The sequence below is a fragment of the Galeopterus variegatus genome, unplaced genomic scaffold (assembly GCF_000696425.1).
Source record: "Galeopterus variegatus unplaced genomic scaffold, G_variegatus-3.0.2 Scaffold21, whole genome shotgun sequence".
Taxonomy (NCBI): Eukaryota; Metazoa; Chordata; class Mammalia; order Dermoptera; family Cynocephalidae; genus Galeopterus; species Galeopterus variegatus.
Window position 1 is genome coordinate 1,094,181 of NW_007726132.1, and position 12,440 is coordinate 1,106,620.

Below are 12,440 nucleotides of genomic sequence, written 5' to 3' on the forward strand. Positions count from 1 at the left end.
CTGCAGCCACTCCTTGACCTCCGACCTGCAGCCACTCCTTGACCTCAGACCTGCAGCCACTCCTTGACCTCAGACCTCCAGCCACGCCTTGATCTCAGACCTCCAGCCACACCTTGACCTCAGACCTCCAGCCACTCCTTGACCTCCGACCTCCGGCCACACCTTGACCTCCGACCTCCGGCCACGCCTTGACCTCAGACCTCCGGCCACGCCTTGATCTCAGACCTCCGGCCACGCCTTGATCTCAGACCTCCAGCCATGCCGTGATCTCAGACTTCCAGCCTCATGACTGTGAGAGAACAAATGTCTGTTGCTAAGGCTGCCCAGACTGTGGTGTTTCATTATGGCAGCCTGAACAGACTAAGAGGCTCCCCTTTAAGAAGTCACTCAAGAGCCACAAAATACAAAAAGGGAGCATATTTGAAAAAGTCTGTGCTGTCACCAAAGAAAACTTACCACAGAGCTCAGAGGTGTCATATGCTTAACAATATGCACTCTCGCTATCCCCAGCAGAGTAATCAGGGATATGTGAGAAGGAGACTGGATAAATGACTGTCATCAGTATTAATTTTACATAATCAAACTGGTGAAGCATGAGGGAGGAGATGGAAAAAAAAAGCGCTGTGGGTTGCACTGTATCTCGCACGGAGGTATGAGCGAGTCCTAACCCCTGGTACTTGTGAATGGGACCTCACTTGGAAATAGGGTCTTTGCAGAGGTCATTAGTTAAGGTTAGATGAGATCTTCCCAGAGTAGGGTGGGTCTTTAATTCAATGACAGGTGTGCTTATAAGAGGAGACACGGACACAGAGAAGCCACGTGAAGACGGAGGCAGAGACTGAGTGATGCAGCCACAAGCCCAGGGACACCTGGAGCCACCAGGAGCTGGAAGAGGCAGGAAGGATCCTCCCCTGGAGCCTCCGGAGGGGCACAGCCCTGCCACACCTGGACCTCACACTTCTGCGTACAGAATTAGGAGAGGATACATTCCTGTTGTTTTAAGCCCCTTTGTCTGCTACTTTGTTACAGCAGCCTGGGCTCTCCTGGAACATTCTTATGAACATTCACAAGGCTCACCCACCTGCCCTGAAGGTCATCCATGTTCAGTTCTCCAACGTAATGGGTGGCCGAGGAGACGGTGACCACCCTTGCACTGCGGCCAGGGCATCCTGACTCTTTCAGGGTGTCCAGGAGGAGGTTGGTCAGGAGGAAGTGCCCCAGGTAGTTCAGGCCAAAATGTTCTTCAAATCCATCCCTGGTTTTCCTCTGAGGGACCATCATCACCCCAGCTGGGGAAAAAAGAATTTCAGGGAGTGTTAGTTCCAGAAAGATGGCAGAGAAGTCTCACGTGGATTCCAGCAGTGTGGAAAGAGCCCTGGATGCCCGGAGGGGTGGGTCTGGTCCTGGCAGCCTTCTTACCTTTCTGGGGCTAGGTTTCTTGCTTGGCATGTGGAGGGGAGGTGCTAGGAGATCAGGAGGGTCTGTTCCTGCTTTGCACTTGTAAAATGACAGCAACAGTGACGTCCCAGCACATACAACAAAGTGAGAGTATCCTAAGCCACTACAAGGTGTTTCCCCAGGAAAGTTAATTCTCCTGGGCAGGAAGAGCTGTCCAGGGTGTGGGCATGATACACATTCCTTTACAGAGTATCTGCTCTGGGTCAAATGTGTTCCCTAAATAGTTCATGTGTTGGAAACTCGATTCCCACTGTAACAGTATTAAGAGGGTGGGAAATCCTATTGTGGTATCTGAAAGGTGGAGCCTTGAAGAGGTGATTGGATCATGAGGACTGCATCCTGGTGAATAGATTGATCCATTCATGGGGTCATGGGCGTGGTTCTGATGGCTTTATAAGGACAGTGAGTGAGCAGGTCAGCTGTCTCTTGCTCAACCTGTTCTCACCATGTGACACCCTGCATTGCTGTAGATTTACCGCCAAATAAAAGGCTTTCACCAGATGTGTTCCCCGCACTGTGGACTCCCTCACCTCCAAAATGTAATAAATTTCACTTCTTTATAAATGACCGAGTTTCAGGTATTCTACTTTAAGCAACAGAAATGCACTAATACAGTATCCCACAAACAAATTCCTCAGACATCCTTTGGGAAATGGCTCCATGCTTTGTACCTCCTGGTCTCAGAGTACCTCCACCCAGACAGGCAGAAAACAGCTAAACCCCTGCCCCTATATGCTTTCCACAGGAGCCTGACCTCAAAGGCTCCTTGTCCAAGAAACACAGCTGGCCCACAGGGTCTCCCATGTAGAGCAGGCCAGCTTGCTTGCACAAACATGCATATGTGTATGCATTTGTATGCAAAAGGGTATGTATGTATGTATGTGTGAGTTAAGTATGCACATGGAATCTTGTATGCATTTGCATGTACATTTTACATGTTCCTGCATAAGTACCTGTAGATATATATTCACATATATTTATAGGTGTATATGCATTTGTGTACGTGTTTATACAAGTATACACTTACTTATGTATTTGCATATATGTAAACACACATGCATTCAAACACATACACCTGTACATTTTTGCATGTATATATGCAGGGTTCACATATGTATTTACATACATATATGTATTTGTAAATGTCTATGAATATATATGTGTGTTTGCTTGTGTATCTATATTGCATGTACACATGCCTGCAAATTTGCATGTATACATGTATGTTCACTTGTATATGCACATGCATGTGTGTGTAGCATATGCATATATTATGTCCATGTTTTTGTTTGTAAGAGCACAAATATTTGCCTATGTTTAGACATCTATGTGTGCATAGTATCTACAGTTAATTTATCCATCTGAATGTCTTTATATGTATTGCATGCATAGACATGCAATTTGACTAGTATATGCATTCCTGTATGTTTTCATATATGTGCATATGTTTGCAAACACATTTTCATATGTGTATGATTTATATACTCATATACACACCTATGTGCATGTCCTAGACACCTCCTAAGCTAACACAACTAATTTGAACAATATTTATTAAATGCCTAATATGTGCTAAGGGAAGATTTCTTATTGTTAACCAATAAACTGCACTTGCATTTTTTAAATGGGTAAAGGGACACTGTTGTCACATCAGTGCTTTGGATTGCTATCCCACATGATAAATATGGGATAACATTCTACGAGATGTTAACATCTGTCTTATGTGAAGAGAGAGAGAGAGAAAGAAAGGAGAGCAGCATTTGGAGTTGGAAAACCACTCAATACCTCCTAGGTGCTTAGGAGGGGCCATGGGAAGAATGGATCCTCTCCAAGGAGGTGATGGAGTTGATATCCCAACATCTTACACCCAGCCTCACCTTCTGGCAGGAAACAACCTGCCATGAAATGATAGCATATCACATCAAATGGCACTGCAAACTCTGGGCACTAAAAGAACATCTAAGTACCTTCTGTTTAAAAGAGGCACCGAGAGAGGCAGGGGGGCCCATTACAGAACAGAAAGCTATTCTATCCACAGGACAGAAACACTGAAAAAGAATCAAATGGACGGCACTGGTGATAAGGGGTCTACACATATGCAGATCCCAAAACGCACTGACAAATGCATGGACAGCGATTCATCCCGTTCCATATTTCAAGGAGGCAGACCGGATGACTGCAGATCCCATTGTACACAGACAACATCAATTGCAAAATGAGAAATATGATGCTGCAAAACTCCATCCCTGGCCTTCTCCTGAAAGGACCTTCCTTAACAGGCATGGGTCGCCTTGGTGCACTGTGCCAGATAACCCTCCTGGTTATCACCTGGACAAGAAGCATTTGTCGTGCCAGTTTATTAATTAATGATGGGGAAGAACTGTACCAAAAACTAGAGTCAGCGTGAAAGCATCATTTTTATTTCTCCGGGTTACTATTGAAAGACATTTTTTTTTTTCAGTAGGAAAAATAATTTTTAGTGACTGCTTTATCTTAGGAAATTCATCCACTAGAGTTATGGAGAAAAGTCTGACGAGAGTAAAACATAAATCCTGTGCAGCTATTAAAAATCTATCAATTTTCAGACATGAGAATGGGGAGCTAGATAAATAAAATTATGATGTGAATAAACTATAAATACTCTGCCGGCTCTCCAGGAGGTCTTCTATTGATTATTCTTGCTGTTGATAAATTATCTGGTTAACTCAGGAGTTTCCCACGACAGCCAGAAAGAGGCGGTCTGGTTCTATTTTTGACACACTAGCAAATGAAAAAATATTTTATGTCTGAAGTATTTAATACTTGGAAAACCTTGATTGCTCTCTTTAGGAATAAAACAAGCAAAGAGAAGCACAAAGTCTAGCTTCCCCTGAGACTTGGAGGTCACCTTCGTGGAGCCCTCCTGGGGCTGTTTTCCATGACACCTGGGAAAACAAGCATGTGATTGGTTAATAGATGTCTGGGAGGGACGGTCCTGGGAAAATAGTTTTGGGAAACTCGGCAGACCCTCTATGACAGTCATGAACACTAAAAATACCACTGCTAGGGTCCTTCCCTGAGTCCCCCTGTAGTTAGGAAATCTGTCTCTGTTCATGCCAAGACCTCCCAAACACACTTGCACTCTGATTTGCACACAACAGGGATGCATCCATGTGCAAAAACCAAGGCATTCCTCAAATAAGAAAATCCTCTACTTTTTCTTCATCAAGATCGGTCTTCCCAAGCCACAACACACTGGGCTGGTGATCAATCCATTCTGTCTTTACTGCACCCTCCTGGTTATCACCTGGACAAGAAGCATTTGTCGTACCACTTCTGGGTACCACAGAAAGCCCCTTCCCAAGCCATGGGTTTCCTGGAGTTCCACCATTCTGGGGCATCTCCAAGGAAACCAAGAGACTCTTCTAAGGAGGGGCCCCTTTTCTGCCTTTCTGGGTGTATCTATCAGGCCGCCCTCCAGCCTGGGGCACTGTGGGGAGTGTGCAATGGGTGTCTACTATAGGCACAGACATAGCCCCCAGCCCTGCGCACATCTCCTTTCCTTGAAGTTTCTGCCTGAACCCATAGAAGCTGTTACTTCCAGGTCCTTTGCAAGTAGGCTCCTGCCCACAGTGACCCCAGGGGACATGCGTGGCATGGTTGTTCTGAATCAGTCACTTAAAGTCTGCATGGAGACAGGGGCAGCCACAGCCCGGCCAACCTCTTGAAAGATGGAGAATGAAAACATAAGAAGGGAAAGGCTCAATGTGCTATTTCAGTAGATCGTCCTCTAACAAGTGGACTTGTATGACCATCCTCTGGGAATGGTGTTCTGAGGGGCACAGGTGGAGAAATTCTAGAGATGTCAGACTATGGTGCGATCTTCTGTACATTCTACACAACGGTGTTGTCTCATTGCACGCTGCATTTTCTAGGGCAGGAGATTGCATAGAATAATTATTCATCGAATGTTTGTCTCTTTCAATGGGGGATGATTTTCATAAGGCCACAGATGTTTGTTTATCATTGTATTTTTCCTGCCTGTGAATTATATAAAGCACAGAGTAGGTAGGTGCAGTAGGTTGAGTAATGCCTCCCAAAAACGTCCACGTCCTAATCCCCATGTGGTAGACAGAATAATGGTCTCCACAGATGTGCACATCTTAATCCCTGAGGTGTAGACAGAATAATATCCCCCAATGACATCCACATCCTAATTCCCATATGGTAAACAGAGTAATGGCCCCAAAGATGTCCACATCTTAATTCCTACGGGGTAGACAAAATAATATCTCTCAAGATGTCCATGTCCTAATCTTGCGTGGTAGACAGAATAATGCCCCAAAGATGTCCACGTCCTAATCCCCATGTGGCAAATAGAGTAACTGCCCCCAAAGATGTCCATGTGCTAATCCCCATGTGGTAGGCAGAATAATGGCCCCCAAAGGTGTCCACATCCTAATTCCTATGGGGTAGGCAGAATAATGCCCCAAAGATGTCCATGTCCTAATACCCATGAGGTAGACAGAATAATGGCCCAAAGATGTCCACGTCCTAATCCCCATGTGGTAGATAGAATAATGCTCCAAAGATGTCCACGTCCTAATCCCCATGTGGCAAACAGAATAATGCCCCAAAGATGTCCACGTCCTAATCCCCATGTGGCAGACAGAATAATGCCCCAAAGATGTCCACGTCCTAATCCCCATGTGGTAGACAGAATAATGCCCCAAAGATGTCCACGTCCTAATCCCCATGTGGTAGACAAAATAATGTACACAAGAATGTCCACATTCTTATCTCCATGTGGTAGACAGAATAATGCCCCAAAGATGTCCATGTCCTAATCCCCATGTGGTAGACAGAATAATGCCCCAAAGATGTCCACATCCTAAGTGGTAGACAGAATAATGCCCCAAAGATGTCCACGTCCTAAGTGGTAGACAGAATAATGCCCCAAAGATGTCCACGTCCTAATACCCATGAGGTAGACAGAATAATGCCCCAAAGATGTCCATATCCTAATCCCCATGTGATAGACAGAATAATGTACACAGAAATGTCCGCATTCTTATCTCCATGTGGTAGACAGAATAATAGCCCCCAAAGGTGTCCACATCCTAATCTCCATGTGGCAAACAGAGTAACTGCCCCAAAGATGTCCATGTCCTAATCCCCATGTGGTAGACAGAATAATGCCCCAAACATGTCCAAGTCCTAATCCCCATGTGGTAGACAGAATAATGCCCCAAACATGTCCACGTCCTAATCCCCATGTGGTAGACAGAATAATGCCCCAAAGATGTCCTCGTCCTACTCCCCATGTGGTAGACAGAATAATGCCCCAAAGATGTCCTCGTCCTACTCCCCATGTGGTAGACAGAATAATGCCCCAAATATGTCCACGTCCTAATCCCCATGTGATAGACAGAATAATGTACACAAAATGTCCACATTCTTATCTCCATGTGGTAGACAGAATAATGGCCCCCAAATGTGTCCACATCCTAATCTCCATGTGGCAAACAGAGTAACTGCCCCAAAGATGTCCATGTCCTAATACCCATGTGGTAGGCAGAATAATGGCCCCCAAAGGTGTCCACATCCTAATTCCTATGGGGTAGGCAGAATAATGCCCCAAAGATGTCCATGTCCTAATCCCCATGTGGTAGACAGAATAATGTGACCAAAGATGTCCAGGTCCTAACCTCCATGTGGTAGACAGAATAATGGCCCCAAAGATATTCATGCCCTAATCTCCAGAACCTGTAAATAAGTGACCTTACATGGCAAAAGGGGACTCCACAGGTGTGATTAAGTCAGGGTTCCTGAGGTGGGTACATCATTCTGAATTATGCAGGTGGGTCGAGTGTAATCACCATGGTCCTTATAAGACGGAGGCAGGAGGGTCAGAGTCAGAGAAGGAGACAGGAAGACAGAGCAAAGAAGAGAGAGAGACATTTGAAGATGGTATCTTGCTGGCTTTGAGAATGGAAAAAAGCACATGAGTCTAGGAAGGCAGACAGTCTCTAGAAACTGGGAGAGGTAACCTGCATCTGCCAAGGGCTGAGGAATTCCACACTGCACATGCTGGATTGAGGTGCCTTTGAGACACTGAGCAAAGATCAAAGGTCTGAGCACAGAAGAAACATCTGAATGAGTAAGTTTGGGAAGAAGTGAAGCCAAGATGTGGATGAAAGAAGAAAGAGGGAGTGAAAAGTGGGTCTATCAACAAGACTCTTTAGATCTGAATTCAACTTTGTCCTGGTCTCCAGAGTAATTTTATCTTTCTGAAAGCCACAAGTGCTTCGTGCGCAATCTGCCGAGAAAAAGCAAATTGGTGCATTTTAGGAACATCACAGCCATCTCAAAAGTTACAAGTGGAGAGTGAATTACATAGTATACACCAATCATGCTGCTTCTCTTGGTTGCACCATAGAGCTGCATCTACTCCAGCAAATGGGTTTATACACATATTTCTCAACAAAATACTGCTATCAAAGACATCAGATTTGAGATTCATACTTTTTTTTTTACTTCCTGTACCAATAGGATGACAGAAGGCTGCAGAAAAGTCCCTAAGATGAAATAGAGTTCTGTTTTGTACATCTCTGCAAATGAGGGCAAAATGCCACTTTGCCTTGCCATTTCCAAATCGCTCTATGATGTAGCACTCCAATTACCAATTACAAAGAATGTTAAATGAAATGAAGAGATAAGATGTATGGTTGGGCAGGATCTCCACAGTAACTCTAGCTCATCTCTATGTTTGGTGATTTATGATATTATAATTCCAGTCACTTATCATACTGATGGATGATCAGCAAAGAAAGCGCATATCTAGTGCTGAGAAACAAAAATACCACATGGCCATTTACTGGGAAATTACTTATTTTTGCATGCAAATTTAAGGAATAACCATTGTGGGAAACTCAAAAAATATTAACGAAGCTCCATAAAGAAGACATAAACATTAAAATCATTCTCAAACTTCCATCAAGAGCCACCAGCATTAATAACATGTTATGTTTCTTCCCAGGCTTAGTACATGAAAGTGGTGCTATCTATAGCTATTCAGGCAGCACCTGCATGTCACAGTGATGTTTGTACACATGTATAGACATAAGTATATAGTTGGAGTAACACCCTATGTAGAATTTTATATCTCCTGTCTTTCCTTTAAAGTATATTATGAGAATTCCCAGTTAAACAAGTAAATTGAACAGAAACATGTACATCTGACATGCTTCCTGCCTGCCAACCCCATTAATAATAGAGAAAAAGATAAAAACAAAACAAAACAAAATGAAAACATTAAAATGGAAAGAAAAGAGAAAAAAATGATAGCCATCACATCTTAGGAGCTAGAATCAGATGGAAAAGGGTTATAGCCTTAGTAGGAAGAATGATGCTCCCTCTCTCCTTGCAGATTTGTCCATGTCCTCATCCCAAGAATTTGTAAATATTGTACCTTAGATAGCAAACACGATTTTGCTGGAAGTGAGATTTTGAGATGGATCTTGAGATGGAAAAATTACCCCGAATTATCTAGGTGTGTGACTGAGTATTAACAAGAGTCCTATAGAAATTTATTCTCTGCCATCTAAAGTATGAATAATTTGACATATGTTTAATGTACTTGAAAGGAAGATGCAGGCTCGTTGCCCTCAGTGTTTGATATATTTCTATTCTGTCCACTGTGCTAAGTTTAGTATTTATTTCCACTATATTTCCATTTCATCTCCAAGTCTGAAAGGGATATGTTCGGTCTACTAGCACAAATATATTTTGGTATATTTATTATAGCTTCCGCTCTATATATTTATACCTCCTCCCTGGAGAGGGTCCAAACTAAATTTTAGATACAAAAACAAACAAACAAACCACTTGACTGTAGCAGTAGAAGAAAGTAGTAAGGAGGGGAATAAACATGAGCACCGCACTGAGGAAGCATAAGTGTTTTCAATGCCCTTAAAAGCTCAGCATGGCTGAAGAAAGGGCTCAGGTTCAAGAGAGCTTTGTGTTGAAGATGGATTGGTGGGGAAGGGTAGATGGTGACCCCACACATCTGGTTGAGGGTGTTGGGTGGGGGAAGTCAAGAACCAATTGGTCATGGGAATCTGGAGCCCAAATAACAATGATTCTCATGGGGGTGTGGTAAGGCTCTAATAACATTATATTTGTGAAAATGTCCAACATTTCATGTGTTCCTAATACACCTTAGCCCAAGTCAACTAGGCAAAGTGTCAACTCCACACAATGTGTTATCATGCTTAATGTTATTTCAAATTATATATTAAAATGGATTATACACATAACAAAAACCAACCACATCAATAAAATGAAGAAGGGAATACAAATAGCATAAATATTCATGAATTTCCATGGGAATCCTGCTTTGCTGAAGCACTTCTTCTGCATGCACACTAGAGTTCATTTTTGCATCAAAATTAACCTTTGGCTTGCAGCAATTTCACCAGAACTTACCATTATTGACCAGGACATGGAGAGGGATTTTCTTCATCCTGAACTTCTGAACAAACTGCCGGATGGACTTCATGGAAGCCAGATCACAATATAAAAACTCCACTGGAGAAAACAAAACAAAAACAGCTAGTTATGGTCCAACTTACCTCAGAAGCTAAACTAAATTCTAAACAGGTTGACTTCTATCCCACCTCAGAAGCAGCATTGAATTTGAAATTAATAAAGCACAATGAGGTGGACATACCCTAAGGAGACTTCAGTGAGTTACACTCTTGCATAGTGTCCTCCCCTTGGGTGTGGGTGGAACTTGGGATTGCTTCTAGTCAACAGAATACAGCAAAGATGGTGGAATGTCACACAGTGTCATCATGTCATATCAGATTCCCTCTTGCTAGCAGAAAGAGAGAGAGCAAGAGAGAGAGAGAGAGAGAGAGAGAGAGAGAGAGAGAGATTCTCCTATAGGCCTTGAAGAATTCAGCCAGCGTGTTGTGAGAGAGGCATGAGACAAGAACCTGGGGGTCACCTCAACAACCAGCAGGCATGTCAGAACCTCAGACCTATAACCTCAAGGAACTGGATTCTACCAACAACAACTGAGTTTGGAAGAGGATCCTGAGTTCCAGAGAGAAACTCAGACCACGTGATGCTTTGGTTGCAACCTAGTGAGACCCTGAGCAGAAGATTCAGCCCCACTGTGCACAGATCCCCAGCCCACGGAATCTGTGAGGTAATAAATGTGAGCTATTCCAAACTGCTATGACTTGGTATTTTGTAAGGCAGCATACATAACGAACACACATAATGATGCAGAAACAAGGACTTCCTTCTTTTTCAGCAGAATAATCAAAGAACTTTAGAGTGTGAATGTCCCAGGGATAACTTTACAAAGTCAGATGGATAGAGAGGCAGCTGGTGTTTCAGATGGGCTGAAGTTTTGGACAGAGGTGGAGCAGAAAAAGACAAAAAAAAAAGCAAATTTGTGTGTATACTTATCATACCTCAAGGTCTCATGGTTGAAGGAATATGGAAGAAAAATATGACAACCAAAAATCAATCAGAACAAAATAAATTAAAACCAGCTACCACTTGAGAAGGTAGCAGGGACATCAGAGATCTCAGAGAACAGCCAAGTCCCATTACAGTGAGATGCAAAGGCAATGCCCGAGGGAAGTTGAAGGTACAGGGGATCCTGCTAAGGGCTCTCTCTGAGTTCTGAAGGGTGGGGGTGGGAAGGGTGTTGGGGTGGGTGGAAGGGCAGGTCACAGCAGGCGTGCAGAGGTGTGAGGCAGGTGCTCTCAGGAAGGAAGGAGCAGAAGCTGGCTCTGCGGTCACCACAGAGAGAAGAGCCTTAGCTCTTGAGGGCAGCTGAGGTGTCAGTGCCATTTACAGCCTCTTTTTTGGGTGGTCTCTTGGGAGAATAGGTGTTATTCTGATAGGACTGCTCTTATTTTTGGAAAGTTCATGTAACTTGTAGAGTCCTGGGTCTACCTTTCTCCGTACATTTGTGCAGATGGGTAACAGGCCGATCACCTATTTTATGACTTTTCAGCCTGACTTCATAAGCCATAAAAGCCTTACTTTCTTCTGTCTTGTGTCTGCCAAAATTATTGCCGAAGCACTGGTCATCCTTCCAGCACAGAAATGACTCTTCACACATCATGAGAGAAAGAGAAGACTTTCCTATTTCTTATGTCTAAGGGGAAGAGACGGAAATAATATCTAGATTCATCTGACACAACATTCCTTTCCAGCATGCATTATTCTGAATGACACAATATCAGGTAGCTGTGACAAATTCACGCAGCATTGTTTTCTTTCATTTTCCAGTACTGCAGCACAAACATGGGATACATGCACACACACACACACACACACACACACACACACACACACACACACACACACACACACACACACACACACACACACACACACACACACACACACACACACACACACCCCTCCAGGTCCTAATCCCTGGAATCTGTTAGTAGGCTACCTTACATGGAAACAGGGGCTTTGCAGGTGTGATTAAGGATCTTGAGATAGATTTTTCTGGATCATCCTAAATGTAATTGCAGGGGTTCTTACAAGACAGAGGTAGAGGGAGATTTGAGACAGACTCACAGAGAAGCCACGTGAAGACGGAGGCAGAGACTGGAGTGATGCGGCCACAAGCCCAGGACACCTGGAGCCACCAGTAGCTGGAAGAGGCAGGAAGGATCCTCCCCTGGAGCCTCTGGAGGGAGCACAGCCCTGCCACGCCTTGACCTCAGACCTCCTGCCACGCCTTGATCTCAGGCTTCCAGGCACGCCTTGATCTCCCGCTTCCAGCCACAGCTTGATCTCACACTTCCAGCCACAACTTGATCTTAGGCTTCCAGCCACACGTTGATCTCAGGTTTCCAGCCACACCTTGATCTCACACTTCCAGCCACACCTTGACCTCAGACTTCCAGCCACACCTTGATCTCAGACTTCCAGCCTCCAAGACTGTGTGCTGTTTAAGCCAAAGC

At 44.0% G+C, this 12,440-nt stretch overlaps 1 protein-coding gene across 1 annotated transcript in view; it reads right to left on the reverse strand.

Annotated features, from left to right (window-relative positions):
• Window positions 1–12,440, reverse strand: part of DHRSX (dehydrogenase/reductase (SDR family) X-linked) — a 167,596-nt gene that overhangs the window by 40,425 nt on the left and 114,731 nt on the right. The window contains exons 4-5 of the mRNA XM_008568196.1: window positions 9,925–10,026; window positions 1,082–1,289 (exon numbers count right to left, since the gene is read on the reverse strand). Of these exons, the coding sequence (XP_008566418.1) occupies window positions 1,082–1,289; window positions 9,925–10,026 (310 nt within the window). The remainder of the gene's footprint in view (window positions 1–1,081; window positions 1,290–9,924; window positions 10,027–12,440) is intronic.